The 20,847-nt window shown below is 46.0% G+C and overlaps 7 protein-coding genes across 7 annotated transcripts; 3 read left to right on the plus strand and 4 right to left on the minus strand.

Moving 5' to 3' along the window:
- Positions 1-396: 396 nt before the first annotated feature.
- PSV08DRAFT_371854 (uncharacterized protein) lies at positions 397-1,184 on the minus strand (the record flags this gene model as incomplete). Its single annotated transcript, XM_014217593.1, has 3 exons — positions 397-467; positions 528-970; positions 1,045-1,184. 3 exons carry the CDS (start codon positions 1,182-1,184, stop codon positions 397-399), a joined length of 654 nt encoding a protein of 217 aa, XP_014073068.1.
- A 3,292-nt stretch (positions 1,185-4,476) lies between these two features.
- On the minus strand, positions 4,477-6,111 carry PSV08DRAFT_180980 (uncharacterized protein; the record flags this gene model as incomplete). The annotated part of the gene is made up of 1 exon (XM_014217581.1): positions 4,477-6,111. One exon carries the CDS (start codon positions 6,109-6,111, stop codon positions 4,477-4,479), a length of 1,635 nt encoding a protein of 544 aa, XP_014073056.1.
- A 1,793-nt stretch (positions 6,112-7,904) lies between these two features.
- Positions 7,905-9,814, plus strand: PSV08DRAFT_181999 (FAD binding domain-containing protein; the record flags this gene model as incomplete). The annotated part of the gene is made up of 2 exons (XM_014217588.1): positions 7,905-8,577; positions 8,640-9,814. The coding sequence occupies 2 exons, from the start codon at positions 7,905-7,907 to the stop codon at positions 9,812-9,814; spliced, it is 1,848 nt and encodes a 615-aa protein (XP_014073063.1).
- A 1,963-nt stretch (positions 9,815-11,777) lies between these two features.
- On the minus strand, positions 11,778-12,314 carry PSV08DRAFT_371857 (uncharacterized protein; the record flags this gene model as incomplete). Its single annotated transcript, XM_014217580.1, has 1 exon — positions 11,778-12,314. The coding sequence occupies one exon, from the start codon at positions 12,312-12,314 to the stop codon at positions 11,778-11,780; it is 537 nt and encodes a 178-aa protein (XP_014073055.1).
- Positions 12,315-12,790: 476 nt separating this feature from the next.
- Positions 12,791-13,814, plus strand: PSV08DRAFT_225072 (uncharacterized protein). The gene is made up of 5 exons (XM_014217607.1): positions 12,791-12,910; positions 12,962-13,182; positions 13,240-13,388; positions 13,446-13,564; positions 13,646-13,814. The coding sequence occupies exons 1-5, from the start codon at positions 12,821-12,823 to the stop codon at positions 13,805-13,807; spliced, it is 741 nt and encodes a 246-aa protein (XP_014073082.1). The 5' UTR covers positions 12,791-12,820; the 3' UTR covers positions 13,808-13,814.
- A 1,209-nt stretch (positions 13,815-15,023) lies between these two features.
- On the plus strand, positions 15,024-17,105 carry PSV08DRAFT_225073 (Alpha/Beta hydrolase protein; the record flags this gene model as incomplete). Its single annotated transcript, XM_014217606.2, has 3 exons — positions 15,024-16,024; positions 16,134-16,447; positions 16,548-17,105. Exons 1-3 carry the CDS (start codon positions 15,040-15,042, stop codon positions 17,103-17,105), a joined length of 1,857 nt encoding a protein of 618 aa, XP_014073081.1. The 5' UTR covers positions 15,024-15,039.
- A 234-nt stretch (positions 17,106-17,339) lies between these two features.
- PSV08DRAFT_204348 (uncharacterized protein) lies at positions 17,340-20,051 on the minus strand (the record flags this gene model as incomplete). Its single annotated transcript, XM_014217605.1, has 6 exons — positions 17,340-18,598; positions 18,650-18,751; positions 18,805-18,849; positions 18,911-19,123; positions 19,192-19,713; positions 19,959-20,051. The coding sequence occupies 6 exons, from the start codon at positions 20,049-20,051 to the stop codon at positions 17,381-17,383; spliced, it is 2,193 nt and encodes a 730-aa protein (XP_014073080.1). The 3' UTR covers positions 17,340-17,380.
- Positions 20,052-20,847: the final 796 nt, after the last annotated feature.

Raw genomic sequence — 20,847 nt, forward strand, 5'->3', positions numbered from 1 at the left:
CTTTTGTGGATTGAAGAGCTTGAGGTCCGGGGCTCGCCTGTAGTAGCTCAACTGCGCACAGCCTTCGTTTAGAGGGTCATCCAACCAACATGGTAGCCTAATGGCAATCACGATGATGCACCACCTCATCAAGAAAAAACAACAGCTATGTCCTGTAAGATGAATGGAGATAGTAGATGGCAGAAATGATGCACATTATTTCACCGCATCGAAGCGCGCAACAATATCTTCGAGCTATCACGATGCGTCTTAGATAGTACATACTAACCTGTCTAGTTCCAAGCAATCAATGAGAATTTCACGACCCTTTTGGTCATTTCCACGATGCGTATTGTATGGAAATTACTATGAATCGGAAATTTCTGACTAGGGAGATTCCTATCGGACGATTGGCCTCTACTCGACGTCGGTCTGTGCACCGGCTATGATGCAAGTGTAATTGATGTGTTTGTTCAAATATTTCCTGTCTAGTAAGAGGAATATCCCAAAGTACATGAGCATTCCTACTGAACTCCTCCTCCTTCGACTTGTTTCTTCCGTCCAATCTACTACCTTCTCAACAAAAAGTCTGCTATCTAGCCCTTCAAATCTATTGTGTGGCCAATCTGACGTGAAAATAAGCCTATCCTCAGCAAAATTTAGCAACTCGCGTGGGACACCCTCAACACCACAATAATCCAGGTCCTTGTCGAACCGATAGGCGCCCAAGAACTTAAGATATGTACTTTCGACTTTCAATATGTTGACCAGAGATTGGAAGCCAAAAAGGAAATATGGATCGAAAAGTAGAGTTCTATTCTCGGGAGACGGCAGATTTGGTGCGCCGAAGTGGGTGATGGAAAGTGTAACGCAGAGGTCTGCGACAACGGGCTCAAGCTTTGGGAAATCGTCCATGCCGATGTACATATCAAGGGCCCAGTTGAGCGGTTTGATTATCCGGGCGTACTGCTTGACCTGCGCCTGCAGTTGACTTTGGTGAGCTTGATGTTGTTGGACTTGATCTTCAGTCGTACGCCCCATACACCAAGCTTGTCCCATTATTACAGGGTTTTGAAGGATATTGTATTGGCATCGAATTCTACGACGCCACGACCGTACTGTGTTCTGAGTTCTGTGAGAGCATTGATTAGGAGAGTATTGTCGTTGCCGTATATAGAGTGCTGAACGATGACAACGCTTCTCATGCTAATGGTCGGTTCGAATGACATGGCGTTGGAAAAATTGTGGAATCTGGGAGTGTACTCGGCATCTGCCGCCTCAACGATGTCAGTTTGCCCGCCATGAGTAGCGGATTCAAGGAGAAATTACAACGGCAGTGAAAGAATTTAGCAGTACAACTCACCGAGACCATCTTGTATGGTTCTCAGAAAAAGCAGTCCGTTTGCAGAAAGGGCTAAGTGAACGCTTGCAATGATGAGATCGCGTGCGCCAGTTCTATGTCGAAATTGTGGGACTTTAGCGTAACAGGTGCCATACCAACGCCCCTCACGAGGTTTTTTAATCGTTCTTTGTCCACCGTTCCCCATACCCTAGACAATCCAAAAAAACTGGAAATTTGAGGCGGCATCCAATATACAAAGGCTGAGTACTTCCAAAACAGTCTGCTTTAAACCCCCGTGGTCCATATTTGCACGCACCGTGATTTTCACTATCTTGATCCCACATGAAGATTTTTATCAAAGAATCTATGGGCAAGCTACCTCCTCCATTCTATATCCTGGCAGCAGTTGTATTAGTGTTTGGTGGCATCTTAAAGGGCGAGCTTCCCTAGATGGGATTCGAATGACGCCGCTAATGTACTACCAGTTATAGGTTACGACGAAAATGGTTTCAGGGCTAGCGTGACTTTACCCACCTTCAAGAACAAGCGGATTTTATTGAACCAAGCTTCGACCTATGTTCTGATTATCGCAAAGCTAATACTGCAAAACTAAGATAGCGAGTTTTGATTGAGTAGCTCGCTTACTATAGAATGCACACTTTCATCCGTTGATAGGGAGTCGCAGAGATACTAACTCTCAAACTAGTTTACGAAAGGAGACAGAATAATTATGCGCAGATGCGCCTAGCTATTTTAAAAGACGTAAGTTTAGTTTTGCAGCAAACTTAACTAGTAACGTAAGTACGTAAGTACTACGTACTTACTCAACTACCTAAAACGACGCGCTAGCCGCGCCTTCTCCTAATAGGACATTATTGATAAAAAGAATTAGAAACATAAACCTATAAAAACAGGCTCTAAGTGTTGAGACAAGATGGAACCTCCGTAGCTCTCTACTTATAGCTGGCAAGGTACGCCGCTTTAGGTCAGTAGTAGCTTTTCAGCCCTCGTCGCCTATGGTGTATTATCTACTTATTCATTCTGCAAGCTTAATATTTTCCTAAAGAGAAAGGCATTCTTTGCATCTTATTATGAAGTCTATCTCGCTGCTTTTTAGTTATTATATCCACCTTCAAACTCACCCTCGCTTGATTAAATACTTACTGAATAAAGATATTCTAATTGTGAACTGTTCTCTGCCCTTTCGCTATCGTCACGGCAGGCAGATAATAAGAATGTTTAGGCTAGATTTCCAAAATTGTAGCGTATTATATTAACAGTTTTTGTAGCCTTGCGCTCTAAACTATGACATCTACATACATGAGCTAGGATAGGAGCATAAGTAGTTATGTAGGTGGCTAGCGTTCGTGCACAGCACCCGCAGCTTGATATCTATTTAACAAGTAGTAGAGGTATCTCGGTGGAGCAATAGGGCATAACGAATAGGCTAAATACCAAACCGACAATAGAAGGCTGGATATTTAACAGACAGCCAAAATCTGTTATGACTGGTTTATCAGAAATTCCCTTGCTAAAGGCCCAAGCACAGCCTCGAGTTCTGCAACTCTTTGCTCCGACCGCCGCGTATACGACAAGCTCAGAGAACCAGAAGGCGTCAATTAAGAGTTGGCACAACAGAGACTTCTTGTTAGTCCTACAGCTTGTAAACACACATCGCCACGGACCCTACATCTGTTACGAACAGGATTCCCACTATCACATTCTACCTTGTCATAATATCAATTATTCTGACCCTACAAATATTACCGAAACTTGCAAACCTTCTGCTTGCGATAAATGTCACATGGGAATGCGCTCTTCTTTGCGATCGAGTTATGTTTCCCGCCGGGGCTTGATATTGCCGCCGTGACACGCGCTTGATTCACTTCTTGAGATTCTATCAGTTTGTGTTCGAAAGAACTTAAGCAGCCGCGGTCATCGTCTGAGGTATGTGACGTGTAAGCGAGTGACAGGTTGCTGTTTCAAGGGGTTGAAGGAAAAGGATTTTAGCCTCGGTTGACTACGCGTGGACGCTTACTACGTATGTAGTATGTGATCTCTAACTACTCCACTCATTTGCTTCTTTGACGAATTAGTTTTCACATATCTAGAAGAGTATTATACCACAGCCGGACGAACAAAAAGGTCATAGACAACTTTTGACCACAGCTACCATCCTCAACTTAATTGCGACCTGCGCCCTGGTCCTGAAAAGCTCCAATCTTAAGGTAGCACAGTAGTGCGTGGAGCTCTGCCGATCAGAAATAGCATCCCCATAGGATTCCTGAACAGTTGACTCAAAATCATCTTCCCAATTCCCAGGTTTGATTGGCTAATGGACAATAGTTTGGCATGATGGCACAACCCAGAGGGTGGCACGGTAATGCTCATAAGATGCGGACGTAAGGCTAGCCTAATAATGTTCCATTAACCGCCACAGAATCAAGCCGACTCAGCGCTAGTCCTGTTTAAAATCGTTTTGCATAACTCTACTAGCGCAAGAGAACAACGCCTGGGACCCGAAAACGGCGGCCAATTCGCGAGATAGTGGCGTAGGCTGCACTTATTCTAAACCGTATGCAAATCCGATACGGGTCTCCTTGGATTTTATCAATTAGGAAATACAGAAGCTTAGTAAAAATGTCCTGTAAAGAGCCTACGAAATGGTGTTAATGTCAGAAACAATCTATCGCTTTGAGGCTACCATTGAAGATGTAATACCGCGAAGCAAAACTGGCCAGCAGCGCTACGTACGGGAGCAGGTAACCCTGATAATTATCTAGGTAGCTGATTATATTGATCAGGCAGAAAGTGGTTACTGAAGGGCAGTATAACGCCTACGAAGAGAGTACCAGTGAATGGTGGTACAGACGTTTCAGTTAAGTTTGACATAACTCTCGCATCTTCTGACTAGAATTAGAAGATACAGCAGTTAGCGGTGTGTTAAAAGAATGATGTTCTATTCTAGACAACTGAAAAATTGTAGTAGTGCTGCGCAATTTTATTACAAAGGTCGGTTGTCGCGGGAAGGTGGCCGAATCATTGATGAACCACGTTATTCAGTATTACTAATTTCTTAGGAAATTACCTCCGCCTATTGACGTCTCCCATTAGTGTTTTTTATTACCCACTAGATCGAGATACACATATAGACCTCAAGAATCTCCGTCGCCTTTTATGATGACTAGATTGTTCTTGCTAGCAGCATTGTGCTTGCAAACATCCTTCCCTCTAAAGGCTAATTCAAAGAATGAATAGAGCTCTATCAAGCTGTAAGCAAGAATTGTTGGCAGCATTAACAGCCAATGTAACAAGCCCCTCGTTATCCCCCGAAGACTCTTGTTGTAGTGATTGTTACTATCGCCGGGCACAGGTAGGTTCCAACGAACGAGGACAGTGGCAATCAGTAGAAACGCGTACTGTGTTCCTAAGAAAATCAAGCAGATTTTTGAAAAGAGAGAGTCGCTGATGAAAATTCGATCATGTTGAGCAGCGACCGTATTAACAAGCTGAATAATGATGGGGGAAACCACAGAAAAAATGGCACTGGCACAGAGAACGAGGCCATAGTAGGTGAAGAAGCGAGTAGCCCAGCTGATGGACAGATAAAGCCCAGGAATTCGGTACGTCTTGACAATGAAGTAGTGGAAGACTTCACCTGCGCCAATGGTCCATCGGCGAATTTGAAGGGCCCATTCGCGGATTTCATCTCCGTAGTTGGCACCGGAAGTCGGACCGTTGATTGAAATGAGGTTCAACGGCCGGATGCGAATTTCTCTTTGTGTCATGATCGTGTAGCGGATTAAGGCATTGATATCTTCCATCTGATAAGATGGGTGGGTAAAGGCGCCCTCCTCCAACAATTTCACGCTGAGAGAGTAATGGGACATGGGATTGATGTTCCATGGAATCAAAACACCCATGAAGAAAAACGTACGCAGAACACCGGTAACGTCGACGAAAAAAGGCATGGAGTCGCGCTTGTAGATGATGATGGATTGCCAAATGGAGGAGTGGCGGTCGGCGGAATCCAGCTTCTTGTACTGGGTTTCCAACTCCAGCATGTATTCGGGGTCGAAAACAGAGTCGCAGTCGCAGTTGGTAAAGATGTGTTCGTATTTTTCATAGTTGTATTCGACATCTTGACGGAGAATATCCAAACCTTGGCGACAGGCGTAGTTCATGTTGGAGCACTTGCCGCTAATCTCGCCGGGAATGCCTGAGGGGTGGAAGGTGATGATGAGACGGAGGAATTTACTTTTGTACTTTGCGTAGATTTCATTGCACTTGGCCTCCTTATCAGGTGTCCGGCATTCCATGCCGATAATGATGGAGAGTTGGGATTTGGCATCTTTTTGCAGCACAAGAGAGTCCAATGTAGTTTGAAGTACACTCATAGGCTCCTTGTACAAGGTCATGGCGACTATGTGGCGAACTGTTGAGTGATTTTTGGTCATAGAATCAGCTGATTCCACATCTTGAGCTTTTGTGTTCTTGAGCTTGTTTCGGTTGTTGATGGCTAGTGTTCGTCGAATGGCGCAAATAGTGGCAATCAGCCAGATGATTTGGAAAACACCGATTATGGTTATGATGACAACGTTGGTTGCTTGATTGACGTAGGGAACAAAAGGCATCCAGATAGGGAAAAGAAGAAAGATGAATATTGTTAAGAGAAACAAGAGGTTCCAACGGATATAGCGGTTGGCTGCTTCTAGTTTTGCAGCGTTAACGCCATTATCTAGATCCTTGTGAGAGGAGGAGGAGGAGGAAGAGGGTAACGACGAAGGCATATTGCGGCAATTTTGCTCTCGAATCAACTAAGGAAACATTTACAAGAGAAGAACGAACAAGGAAAACTCTTCACTTTTGTATGTGCTGAGTGTGTACTTACTCGTCGTTCGATAATTCAGGGACAATTTATCTCGGTACACTTCTGAGGCGTTAATGGCATAGCTGACTAGGGCTGGGACTGGCGCCACGTGCATTGATCTCGGAAAATTCTCTGAGGGTCCAATGTTGACTAGACCAATATGTGTCAACCTGCTATCAAAGTCAAGACTGCTTAGTATGCACATGGGTCCTTGACTATAGATTTAGAACTATTACGAAATCAACGGTATCGTAGATCACATATTCGAAGCAACAGAAAGTCTTCATGGGAATAGAACTGTGTGATGTGGCGTTGATGTGGCTGGCGTCGGCTAGAGGTCTAGAACCTGGAACGGAAAAGCCACAGCCACAGTATTGTCATGAACTGCCGAAGAAGGCGCTCAAGTAGTTGGCATTTGTTGTATTGTTGACTTGACGCTACGCCTGATGGAGATCAAAGCAGGAGCTGAGGAAAACATCCTTTTGCAATTCGGTTCGGCCGAAAGCTGCCAAGGCGAGCCTCCTCCTTACTATGTAGTCCGTGCGGCCTCGCCAAAGCGAGAGCGCATAAGTCCTCGCGCTACGCTGTACTATATCCGAGGATAAAGTCGTCAGCTTCTGCCTCCGTCACGTTGCGACACATCAGTCCAATGATCACAGCTAACTCGGCATCGTAACCTGCTAAATGACTTGAGTGCGATATTCTTGGCAGTGTAAATGGCGATGAAGAAAGATTGTTGAGGCTGGTGGCTGGCTTCCAATGAGGAAATTAGTAATGGATGGTTGTAGACCGTAAGTGACTAGCAAGAAGACAGTGGGAACTTCTAGCAAAGGCAGTTATATCTCCTTGGCGTGCTTTTGATACTGGATATCATATGTTGAGTACAAAAAGATGGAATTCCAGGTAGGTCGACAAGGCGTCTTACATTGAGACCAATGCATCTAATAGTGCCTACCTCATCCTGCGCGAGTCGAGAGAATACCCGGTCGGCTGACACTTTTTGCTCTGTCCTGTTTCCTGCAGAAAACACTGAACAATTCGTGAAAAGGTAGGTTCAGACATCCTGTCAATTCCTCAAGCCGAATCCACGTCAGCAGTGCTTGATAAAAGCTCGCATATCGGAACTCTGGAAGGCTCGTTCTTGGCAATGAACTCGATGAGGCCTGTAGCTCAACTATTAGGTTTCCAGCTCAGTGTTTCTGCAACCCTTTTGGATCATGTTTACGTGTGAAAGGATGCAGCCATATATTGACGGCTGTGAAACAGTCTCGGTTTGCGTGTGCTTCAAAGTGTATGGTATTCAGCCTCGCATCGGCTTATGAATACTTAAGTTACAACACTTGTATGTTTCTAGTCTAGCAAGCATGTCATGTGGTAAAGTTGAGGTAGGGGCCAGGTTCCGTGAAGGAATCGTGGGGATCCCCACGATAGTTCTCCACCAACCCCACCTCCATCTTAACTCTTCTCCACCGCATACCATCTTGTGTCCAGACACAACAGTGGAAAAGCCACAGCTAGGATAAAGGATCGGCGCAATTAAGCGTTTTTGACGATCGGAACTGAATCCGAATTTGTTTGCCGCTCAACGTTGAAGCCGGGATCTGTGATTTATATTCTTATTGTAATCTCGAATCTCAATGGCGGTTTCACGTACTGCAATTCCATTTCCACCCTACGCGACAAACACAGATCCACAAATAGACGACTGCTACAATGGGAGTCTCAATTTTTAATCGCCATATCGACAATGACACTTTCATACCCATTGATAGCCAAGCCAATGGGGTTAAGGTCAATGGCGAGGATAAAGGAGTTGAAGTGCCTGTCCTAGTGATCGGAGCTGGACCGAGTGGCCTGCTGCAAGCCTATCTCTTATCACAATTGGGGGTAAAGACTCTGGTCATTGAGCGTTACCCAGAAAGGCTTGGAGCACCCAAGGCCCATGCCTTGTCACCCAGATCACTCGAGATATGCCGCCAATTTGGTCTAGATGTGGATCATATCAGGAGTCTGGGCACGCAGAGAGATGATGCATACTGGGTCAACTTCCTCACGACGCTGTCGGGTCAGGTCCTGGGACAGCTTCCATACGAGCGCATGGATCCGGGGGTTCTTGATTTCACACCAGAGATGATCCACAACATCCCCCAACCAACCTTTGAACATTACCTTGTTGAGAAGCTCTCAAACGACTGTAATGTCGAAATCCGCAGAGGCGTGTCGTTTGTCTCCTTCGAGGAAAAGAACGGCTCGATTACAACCGTGGTTGAGGAACGTGCGACTGGTCAAATGTACAAGGTCAGATCCAAGTATTTGATAGCCTGTGATGGAGCAAAAAGCAAGGTACGCGATTTTATGGGCATTGAGAGTGATGGCGAAGATTCATGTAAGCTTCATCTCGTTTTGTTGATTACATTCATTGCCAACACTAACAAATTTTGCTTTCAGATCAGACTATGATGACTATCCATTTCAACGCCAACCTTCGGGAAGTGGTAGGTCATCGTGTAGGCATGCTTCACTGGCTATTTGACCCGATAGCATCCGGCTTTATCATCGCGTACGATCTCTCAGGAAACGCTGTCCTCATCTCTAACTTCGATTCTGTGAATTACCCTGTCGAGTCATGGAATGAGGATTTTTGTCGCCAGGTTCTCAAGGGAGCAATCGGCAAAGATGTTTCACCTACTATTCTGAGTTACCGCCCTTGGATCCTCAGTAGAAAAGTAGCGAAGTCATACCGACAAGGGAACGCATTTCTTGCAGGTGATGCCGCTCATTCGTTTCCACCGACAGGCGGTCTGGGACTCAACTCGGGCCTTGCTGATGTCCATAATCTTGCTTTCAAGATTGCTCATGTCCATCATGGGGCGGCTGACGCTTCCGTTTTCAAGTCCTATGAAGATGAGCGTAGACACGTTGCCGAAGTCAACTCACGACAGAGCGTCAAAAATGGACAAAACATCTTTGGCCTGCTAAAAGCCTTGGGAACGGCAGGCATATCTGATATAAACGAAGCTCGACAAAATCTGCTCAAAGCTATCAATGATCCAGCGAAGATGAAAGAGGTTGAGTTCGGGATAGAAGAGCAGAGAGAGCATTTCGATAACCTCAACCTACACATTGGGTATGTCTATGGTGATACACAGATTCCTAGTCATGCGTCGCACTTCAGGCCCAGCTTCCGTCCAGGCGCAAGGCTGCCACACGCCTGGTTAAAAGGCTCACTACCAGCAACTGTGCCACAGCTAAAGCCAGTCAACCTCAAATATGTAAAAGAGCTTACCGCAGATCAGATCAAGGCGAAACAATACAGCACACTGGATCTTTGTGCTCCTAATGCATGGACAGTCTTGTTGCCAGCAGAAGACAGCCCGTTGGATACAGCCGTTTCCTCCATTGCCGCCGACTACAGCAATATCAAGTTCAACGCTCTAAGATATGGCAAAGACTTTGCCGTAGTAAGAGAAAACACAGACCTGGATTGGCTAACCCAGTCTGGTTTGTCTGAAGGACGTGCTCTATTGATCCGGCCAGATCAGCACATCTTTGGGTCCTTCGGCACAGAAAGTGAAGGGAAGGAAGTCGGCCAGGATGTTGCAAAGTTTTTGGGTTTGCAATGAGTCTACTCTAAGCTTGTATTATCGCGAAAGATGTTCATGATATGATTTGCTAGATTTTTCGGACGTTGGTGTTCTATTCAATCAAATCTAACGTGGATTCGAGCATTCACCCGTACAGTTTTTTGAATCGACTGTCACCTTACGTTGAACTCTTGGTACCGTTGTTATCTTTGTAGTCTTCCCTTCTTTCGATTCACCTTATATCATGAATCAGTGACCAATTGGGTTTCGTCACGTATTTCACGATGCCCATGGTTATTTTCATCATCATTGAAGTTTTTTTTTATCTCGAGGGCATAATATATTGGTCGAATGCCTGTCTATAGGGATCGTTGACAATAAGGGAGTTTTAAAGTGTGTTGCGGCTATGATGCTTCAGCCTTGATCACGTAAAGAAAAGAATATCGCTTAGTAATCGCCAGTTGCCAAAGAGCAATCTTATGAGCAATGATAGCATGAGGAGGCTGAAATTATTGTATGTAGAGGATGATCAAGTGCGTGTCGCCAATACAGCAGTGGCAGTGAACGAAGTGCTTAATGCCCTGGATGAGATGCAAAAGGCAAATACACTACATCACATTGACGATCCGCAATGATAAATGTAGTCAAATACTGAGTTTTTCATGAGCTATAAGGGTATAAGCTTATATAAAACAAGCCTTGATTTGAATGACAAGTTTCTAGAGGTCATTAGGCTCACGCTTTCACAAGAAAGATTTAACAAGGCTAGATCGACCATGCGACTCGATGGATTTATCGGAGATTCGGTGAAGGATCAATGAGTATGCAATGAGTTCTCCTACAATTTTGTCATCTTTGGAATTCCTTCCAAGACTAAGCCATGAGACTTTAGTTTCCACGGCCACCAGCTCTGCCTCAGCAAATCTCTCTACCAATCGCAAATCATCGTGCACTCTGGTTTACTGGAGCTGAACCAAATGCAATCGAGACAGTTCGGTGCACTGGTACCAGCATTCTACAGCGAGAGGATAAACTTGGCTTGGAGCTGATGCATTTGCTGGCGGCGGCCGAACAGTAATAAGGCACAAGTCCACATGCTTATGGGGTGCTGGATTCGATCTGATCGACGAAATTTATGTGGAGCGTATAGAGACAATCGAATCGTACCGTATGAAGGTATCACACAATTTTGCCGGTGAACGAAGACTTCATCCGCTTAGCCGAAGCTATCCTGGAAGGGTTCTTACTTTACCAGCCCTTCCTTTCATTGCTAGAAGGACTCGGCTTTCTCACATACGAAAATATTACGATGAGACATATTTTTGCTGGATTGACGGTTTTACTGATACCAGTGCATTCTATTATAAGCCTCAGTCTAACGTGATTGTTTTCGAGTCCGACCATCACTATGGCGTGTTTGTGAAAAATAGTGAACCAACCAGATTTCACATTCATGCCCTGCTTCGAATACGAAATGGAGGTGAATATGCAAAAACATTGATCCCGCTGGCTCCGGGTCAGAAAAAATAATCGACGTGGGGAGCGACCGAAATCACAGACATGGGATCAAGAATACGCGGGTTTCAAGAAAAAGAAGTACTATGTTGGTAGATTGGTCTATAGAAGGTGGGCCAGAGATGTGGTAGAGTCAGAGTGGGGAACAATGGGGGAGACGAATAAGGACTGTCAAGCGATATGCGTGTTCTCCTAGTGGCTGCGTCGATGGGAAAATGACAGAGATGCCAGTGTCTATTCAAGCAGTATACGAAAAGACGGACATGGCATGTTATCGTTGTCCGTTGAATGTGAGTGGTTTCTCAACAGCGAAAACAAAACCACAACCGCAGCATGTATAGTGATTCGTCTTGTCTGCACTAAAGCTTTGAGATAGTGCTAGTGTTATGTGTGGCGACGCCCCGCATGTTCAGCTATCCGTTTGTGGGCGTCCCCGCCGCTGTGGTGGAGAGGTAGTACCGAGGCGGACACTCGCCCATCTCAGACGTTATTCCGGCCTGTTCCGAATGACGAAACGATTGTCTCCGACGGTCCAGATAGTCCTCAGCGCAAATCGGGTAAATCGCCATCTCTCCCCGTCCCATTTCAACTCGCCTGTGAACCGATTTGCAGCAAGAAACAAATCGTTGTCCCAAGATGAGATCTTGCTGTGGGGAGTGCCTTGAGGTAAATGTTGAGCCAGTACATATGCCGTAGCAGTAGCGGTTTTAGTGCCATCTTCTAAGGTCTCCATATGAGATCGGACATTGTTAACCATATGGGTGGAAAGCACAGGCGCTGGACCCGTCATCTGCCAATTCAGCATCTCTTTCATCCCCCGGAGGACCCCGTAGTCCTTTCCCAAAAACGTCAAACCACTAACATCCCATTCTGTGTCTTCATAGACACAGCTCTTAAACATTGCAGCATCCTCGGAGTCGACTGATTCAGTAAGGCGATGGATAGTGTCCGCAATGGCCTCGTGATCAGTAAGGTGGCTTCCAGGCTTAGTTATGCCCGAGAAGCTTAGTAACGGAAAAGCCATTTCTTTAGACTAAGGAGATGGTTGGATGTGTAATTCTCGCGTGGTAGTAGATAAGGTAGACGGTTTGGTTAAAGAATTCGGAGTAATAATACTGATATCTAACCAGTCATCCGGGCGACCGAATTTTATAGCGCAGAGACAAACGCAGGCATAACTGTTGATTATGCACCTGATTATGTCAACTAGCCCTAGGGTGGGGAAAAATCCCTCATATGATAGTATTGACGGACTAGTCTAACCAGAACTTCATGCAAAGGTGGTGTTTTGCTTGAACTTAGTGGAACTTGTGGTGTTTTGGAAGCACCACCAGTTCCACTAATAAGTTCCCCACCGGAATTTACCGACAGCCCCACCAATCCCCGCAGGCAATTCGGGGCTAGCCGGAATGCTACTGTACCCCTCTCCAAGTTCCTCTGTGACCTCTTTAAGATCCTGGCGCAACAATTCTATCTTACCCAGATTTTTCTTCTGCCTACTCCGTACAATCTTAACATTTCCCATGCGATATGGCACGAACCTTAGAGGAAATCATCAACGAATTTAGAGATCGTGAGAAATCCAAGAACATCACGACGGCCGTTTGGTATATTGTAGCAGTATTGTACCATGTAGAAGTGGGAAAATAACCAAGCGCTGACATTACATAGGCCGCTGCTCTAGCCTCATCGGGTGCAGGACCCGATGTTGTACAGCTATACCAAGCAGCAACAAAACAAATTAATTTGGATGACCAGAAAATCGTTCAACGACGTATCAAAGAGGCCATACTGAAGACAAGCGCTTTATATGGTGTTCCGAGGTCATTACAAGCATTGCTCCCCTTGTTCAACTCCCTAAAGGACGAAGAGATCGATCATTACGGCCCACGGTGAGTAGCAGACGTGATCTATTTTTGCACAATGAGTAATTCGAAATGTGCCACTAGATGGGAGGCCATGCAAGCTGATGCACAGAGCCGCACGATATATGAGAAAACTCGTTACGAAAAGGCACGGCGATACTTCGATACGGTGTGGACTCCTGCTGGCGCACAAGCTAACAGAGATAAAAATTTCAAATATCACCCAGATCTTTGTATGTCATTACGTCTCTTCTATTACCATGCAATTGCTTATAGCGTCTGATAAACAGACCTCCTCAATACTCAATTAGTCTATGAGCACTATTTCTCCGAGGATGCTATTCTTAACCCAGTCGAAACGCAGATGGGTAACATAGCAGCTTTGATCTGCTGCAATTGTCCTGTACAAGTAAGATAGCACCAAAATCCCCCTTGAAAAAGGAATACGACACAAGAGGTGCGCTTGTTATTAACACAATGTTATCCATAGGCTATGTGGCACACTCGTGGGCTTATAAACCATGGAGGAACTATAAACCAGGCAGAATTCTCGCATGAACTCGCCGTCGCCATCGCTACCTTGTATGAATGTAAAATAGGCAACCTCACTCCGGTGAGCCAGATTGACTTCGAAAATTATGAGACTCTTTAGGTGCATTCAAACGGAAGATATCCAGTAGATGCTACCTTTTTGCCTGTGGGTGATACTCAAAGGATAACCCTCGCAATGAACTTAAAGATTCAAATTGTAGTTCAGATATTGATTTCTTCCTAACCAAGTATCTTATAGACAGTAACTTTAACCACATGTAAAGTGGAAGGAAAATCTAGCCTGATGAGCCCTGGTAAACACCATACCCAGAGATTGTTTTGATTCGATCCACAAGCCATACAGCACTCATCAAAATGGACTGCCCGTCAGCCCAACGCAACATTTAGATGTTGTTTTATTATGAAAATGCATATGTTTGGTCGACGCTTAGCGAAAGAGTTGCGGTAACGATCAGCCTAGGCGCGTTGCGCAGTCTTTCATAAGACCCATGGCGTGCTGGTGTAAGAGTTCCATAAACCAGCTTCCGCCATTAGCTTACGATGCTCAGTTTTCGCATTTTTGCGAGCAATCTGTAGCAGTAGGCGATGAGCTCTACTAACTGAAACAGATGGGTAGCCTATCCGTGGGCGTGAGACATAGCTCCCAGTTGTTTGTAGAATTGTATGGCTTTCTGTACGCAGCATGCGGTGCAGTTCAGCGCGTCTGCACACCAGCTTCAACTTGGGCCAAGCAACAAATGCGCTGGAGTTATATCAATCCACATCTGCGCATCGAATTCCCGGAGGATTAGGCGCCATAAGACCTAAGGGTGGTGCTGTGAAATAGTTACAAAAATCATCCAGCTGGTGCGGTCTCATTTGATGTTGGTGAGATGTGCACGTGTGGACAGATTGGTGTATTGGCCCCGCAAGTTTCGTTGCCCCGCGTGGAGAAGCCCCTCTAACTCGCGGGGAACTGGAAACTCCAAGCCAGCTTGGCGATCTGACGCACATACATCGCGGGGTATTATAGGTGGGGCTATACTGAAAGTAATACAACCTTACCAGTCTCATTGTTACCATTCGCTGAAAACCAATCTCGGGGCACCTGTCAACGGTATACCGAGGTGCAGTTGAGGGTCAAGTGGGGATGCGTGGAGAGGCAGAGCAGCATTGGCTTAAACCTTGCTGTGGGCTTAACCCTATTTTCCACTAGTAAGTAAAAGGTCGAGCTTGTCAGCTGAGTATTACACGAGGAAAACGAAGATTGACTTCTCTACAACTTAACCAGTAAATCATTCCCTAGCCACACCCAAAGATTGACCCACTTTGCCCGTCCATACTCTCATCAATATGGCCTCGACTGCTATCCACCCACCTAGCGCTGGACCCAACATCCAGGAGATGTTTTCTGATGTGGTTATCTCAAAAATCACTCCAGCGTCGGAACATCCCTTCTATAACTATGACGGCTTTGAGCCTGGGAATCGAGTCCTCGACGTAGGCCATGTCCGTTCCCCTGGACGCAGGCCATTTGGCGTTCGGACTATTTATGACCGGGATCAAGCGATCACTGTCCGTGATGGTGCGCGTTTGTATGGCGACATCTTTCGCCCAGAAACATCGGATAAGCAGCCGGTCCCATGCATACTCCCTTGGAGTCCTTACGGCAAGACGGGTACTGGCCCACAGTCATACGACTCTATGGCTCCTTACCGCGCCGGCATTCCACTCGACCGCACATCAGGCTATGAAAAGTTTGAAGCCCCAGATCCGGCTGAGTGGGCGGAACGTGGCTATGCTGTAATCAACGTTGATGCTCGCGGATCCGGACACAGCGAAGGTGTCATTGCCCTCTTCGGTAATCAAGAGGCTAACGACATTTACGATGTCATCGACTGGCTTTCTCGCCAGCCTTGGTGCAACGGTTCGGTCGTCATGGCTGGCAACTCGTGGTTGGCCATCGCCCAGATTAACTTTGCCTCGAGGCTGCACCATCCGGCGCTCAAGGCAATTGCCCCTTGGGAGAGTTTCACCGACATATACCGTCACTTTGTCGCCCGTGGCGGTCGACCGCACATTCCCAGTTTTCATCGATTGATTTCAGGAGGCTTTGCTGGCCCTGAAGGGGCAGAGAATATTCTTGCAATGCTTCAGAAACGTCCTTTGTATGATGATTATTGGGAAGCTAAAAGAATTCCTGTTGAGAAGATTGACAACATCCCAATGTATGTTGTTGCTTCCTACTCAAGCATGCTGCATACCTATGGGTCGTTTCAGACGTTTCGACAAGCAAAGACGGAGAACAAGTGGCTCAGGGTTCATCCATACCAAGAGTGTAAGTTTCAATGACTAGCCACCTACATCTTCTATCCTATCATCCTGTCTTTACATCTGTCCACCAAGTAAAGCATGAATATTTTAACCGACGTTTTGTCGACTGCTAGGGTATGACATTTATCGCTCGTCCATCTCGAATGAACTTCAGCAGTATTTCGACTCCTATTGCAAACCTAACGATACCACAAACCCTAAAACATGGGAGTCATCGACGCCGCGAGTGCGACTTTCTCTTCTCGGTTTTGAAGCAGACGGAAGTTCAGCAAGAACTGTCATTGAGAGGCCTGAGCAGAGCTATCCGCTTGAGAGGCAGGAGCTACGGACTCTGTACCTCGATGCAGAAACAGAGCTCCTTACTCTGGATAAGCCAAATCGGAAAGCAACCAAATCTTACGAAGGGAGAAGTTTGAATGATCACCTGGTAAGTCATGTCTAGTTTGGTCTTTTATTATGTAGTCCAGCTTAATCAAGCCCTTTCTGGACTGTTTTGAGACTGTATATTTTTACTGATGAAAACCTAGACTTTTACAACAACATTCAAATCTTATACCGAGCTAGCTGGTTACCCCAAGGCCATTTTGTACATGTCCTGTCCGGATCACGATGACTTTGACGTTGTCGTGCAGATTCGCAAGATTGACGCCAAAGGCCGGCAGCTATCTCATCTCAACTATCCCTGCCCTGCACCCATTGACCAGGTCCCCAATGTAAATGTCGTCAAGACTCTAGGTCCCCAAGGTTTTCTTCGTGCTTCACACCACGTGTCACTGCATGGTGATGGAGGACCGGTGCCCTCCTGTGATCTTTCTAGCGAGACAGATCCTTTGTACAGTCACCGTAGCCGGGCACCCATCGTTCCAGGCACTACCATCCGCCTTGAGATACCAATTTGGCCGATTGGTATGGTCTTTGAGGCCGGAGAAGGAATCGCGTTGAATATCTCTGGTCATGATATGTGCCTCCCTGAGACAGAGATGTGTCGGTTGGCAGAACCAGAGGATGAGAATGTTGGACGGCACTATATACACACAGGGGGAGAATTTGACAGTCGCTTGATAATTCCTGTCATTGAAGGTTGAATGAGCCGGCTGATGGCTTGGACGCTAGTGTTGAAAAAGGCAGACGGAGGTGTAAAGAAAGATTCAATTATTGGAAAATTTGCACAGTTTTTAGGTTTCCCTCTACCTCTTGGACATGACCAAAACTCGATCCTGGAACTCCCTATTCAGAATGGCTTCAACAAGTAGTGAGTAGTGAATTCAAAGCTAAATTCCGCCTATTCGTACGGTCGGTGGTTGAAGAATAAAATTTGGTGCATGCTATGATTTTACAAACCATCTTCCTGATCATTTGCTCAATCTTTTAAAGGATTTATAGTCTCAAGACGTGATAAGATTGTCCCCATTTCGACACACACACCCCACTGAATAGACAGGCCATGAATCGTCACTTTTAGCTTTTTTATGTCAAAAGGAATGTTGCGTGTTGGACCTAGCGCGTAGTTTGGCCTTGTCAAATCCGATAAAAGGAAGCTTTGTGTCTTTCTCCAAGATGGGTCGTGTGCAAGGCTTTCTGGGGCTTCTGCAATGTTCGGTTGAGCAATTAATGTAGACTCCCAGTGTACAGCTGTGGGAACAGAAACTGATGCCACACCGCCCAAGCGGAAATGTGAGTAAAGTATAGATGCGGCGAAGAGAGGTATGGGCATCCAGAAGGTATTGATGCGATTCAACGGGAGCTGACCTATCATGTCCTGTATAGCTACGGCATGTAGAAAAGCGTATTTGGCATCAGTAGATCCTCTGATCCAATCTAGTGAATCTTTCAGCTCTGATCTGCTGTTCCTTGGCTTGAAAATGTGTTGACTGATGTGCAGATAGCGACAGGTCTGGTCAAGAAGCTCAATTGAGTCACTGAGCAGATCCAAACAAACAAAATGCCAGTGAATTGTCAGCTCTAGACGCTCAGTATGGTCTGAGGACCAGGTATTGGTCAAATGCTGAAATACCCTCACTAACGCCAGCTTCACTTCAGGTAGCGAGGGGATTTTGACGATGGATTTGGATGTGTGCGCCTCGCGGTTGTCCCGAACTAGAGCATGCAGACATTCCAATACGACACGGACATCCAGTGGCATTGATAAGGTGTACAAGCAGGAACTACTATCATCTCCATGATGAGTAGCAGAGAAGAGCTCGTAGTATATGTCACAGAACGTAAACGTAGAATCATGGGGCTGCTGCTCCTCTGACTTATAGCGCCATTCTTGGGCATCCTGTGCCTGGAAAACGGTGGAGCGGGCCGAAAGCCTCAGATTGTTTGTTGCATGCAAAACCGCAGCTGCTGGTCTACCTGAAAGATAGCCTAGTTGACCTTCGAGGATGTAGTGGCCGACGAGTGCCCGGTGATGGACCTCTGTTGCAGCCCACTTTTCCCAAGTATGTTCATCGATGGCTTGTTCTGGAGAGCTGGTGGGCTGTTGCGATGGTGAAGGTCTAAATAGGTTGTTCTGATTTGCCCAGTTGAATCCTAGGCTATGAAACACCTGACTGGTAAGCTTAAGGTCCGTATTCTAGAAGAATTAGTAAAGAGATGTGGTACGTAAACTGGTCTCAGAGAATACCTGAGACATCATGGCATAACATTGGCCGAGCAGTGCGGTCAGCACCAGCTGAACGCTTCTGTGTGAATCGTAAGGGCCTCTATGGCGTAATAGTACTGGCCACTAGGATCGCTCAAGTTAGCAAGCGAGGCATAGTTCAGGTCAAGGGAACAAACAGAAGTGGCTACGGCAGTGTGTGCGAGTCTCCATAACACCTCGCCCTTATGAGATGGAGTATATCAGTAACCTTCATCAATACGAAGGAAGAGTACATGAACTAACTTTGGAAACTGCGTCTTCTGTGCCAATGTACAACGATCCAAGGGCGATAGCATTGAGTATTAAACTTGGTGAGCAGTCTCGAAAGACAAATGTCGGCCTATGAAGTATGGGAAAGTAGAGGTTAAAATGGGAAAAGAATGCTTGAAGACAGTTATCCAGAAAGGCTGAACTCAATTCTGGCAGAGCTTCCACAGCCGAGGTGACGTTTTGTGACTGTTTCACGATTAGCTACCTACTATAACCGGATAGTGTGAACATTGTAGGATAACAGTAGTACATACAAAGCTGGTGACCATATTACTGAGACTTTGAATTGCCTCTCGTGAGCCGTTTGGGGGGGATAGTTGCTCTGGATCCTGGGTTTCATCAGCATGCATTGACTCAATATTTGTAGGGTTGAGCTGTGGTGCCGGCTGCTGGCATGGGTGAGCTGAGGACATGCTCCCTGGCGGAAGAGCTAGAGAACCCCAGTCAGATGTGACGATGCTTTGCAAGAGGGCTTCCGCATCGGGCCATTCTAGAGAAATTCTGAGATCATCAAGCCCAGAGCTGGCCAAGGCTGGGTCAAGAAGTAGAGAACCAGCCTCAATGCCTGGACCTGCTTGATAGCTGCCACTCTGGGGCTGGTCGGTAGCGGATTGGAAGCTTGCATAATCTGGTGTACCGGAAGACAAGGACCATGTAATTTGCTGCTGCTCTTGCTGCTGCTGGTGCTGAAGCTCGACGCGAGTATGGGTTCGCTCGTGCCTTGTCACCGAATCAGGCCTGCTAAACTGCCGTCCGCAGATGCGACAGGAAAATGGCTTTTCGCCGGTATCTAGAACATGGAGCAGAGGCAGACAGTTAACGGATGCGTCATAGTACTTATATATATCATGGACCTAGACAAAAGGCACAAGCTAATAGGAAATTCTAGGGGCTGTTGGCGCTTACGAGATCGCTCATGCCTCTACTAATTTTAGTAACTTATCGTCTATAGCATGGAGAGTATAGATATGAACGTATAGCACAAACTATGCTACAAGCAGATGAGCACAGCACTACTCACCTGCAAATGTTCTGCTTTAGAATATGTTCTGTTGCAGATTGCACACTTCAGGGCCGATTGTCTACCGCTAGACCGTGTGCCTTGTCTTGCCATGGCCAGCCTTAGCGTTGATAGCACAGCACGCGTCAATGGCAGTCAATAGTCGCTGGCAGCTAGTGCAATGATAATAGAGCTAAAGGATTGTGCGGGAGAGGACGCGTAATGTCCGTGCGGATGCTGTGAGCTGAAAAGGTGAAGTTGCGTGGAGAGGGCAGATAGATGGTGAAGAAGGAAACATGAGTCTCTGTTCGAAATCCAAGATCGGTTCAGGAAACTACGTACTTAGTAATAACTGACTAATCAGCTTGCGGCTAATTTCGGTCTCCGAGACGTAAGCAGAACTGCGAGCGTGAAAACAAAACCAGGTCTTCTACACAGCCTATAACGTTGAGAGTGTATAAATATTAAGATGCATAGTGCGCGGGTGTGAGAGTTGTGTTGAAATATTTTGAATTAAGTAATTCTCCTAGGAGTTCATCTGGCCCAGCTTCGCACGGGTATTGATAGAATTACATTTCGCGATAGTATGGTTTTACAAGCGACAGCAGAAAGAATTTCTCCTCTCATGCCAACAACAGACGATTGGGAATCTACTAAGAGATCCTGTTAGAAAGAATGATTATCGTTGGGCGTAAGTCACGTGACATTGCCCTCCTACCAAGAGCTAGCCTCCTACTAAGGAAGTACGCTAGCATTTTAAACATGTGCCTTATTTTAGTGTATAATTGTCTTTTCTCTATATTTCGTTGTTGTACGCCTAGACTAAGACAATAGTGTAACGGCGCTGGGAAGAAGAATTGGATTTATTTTAGAGGGAGAGTCACTTAGAGGTGCTAAAGTAGGAAGGCAG

This window comes from Bipolaris maydis (assembly GCF_028858645.1).
Source record: "Bipolaris maydis strain C4 unplaced genomic scaffold PSV08scaffold_8, whole genome shotgun sequence".
Taxonomy (NCBI): Eukaryota; Fungi; Ascomycota; class Dothideomycetes; order Pleosporales; family Pleosporaceae; genus Bipolaris; species Bipolaris maydis.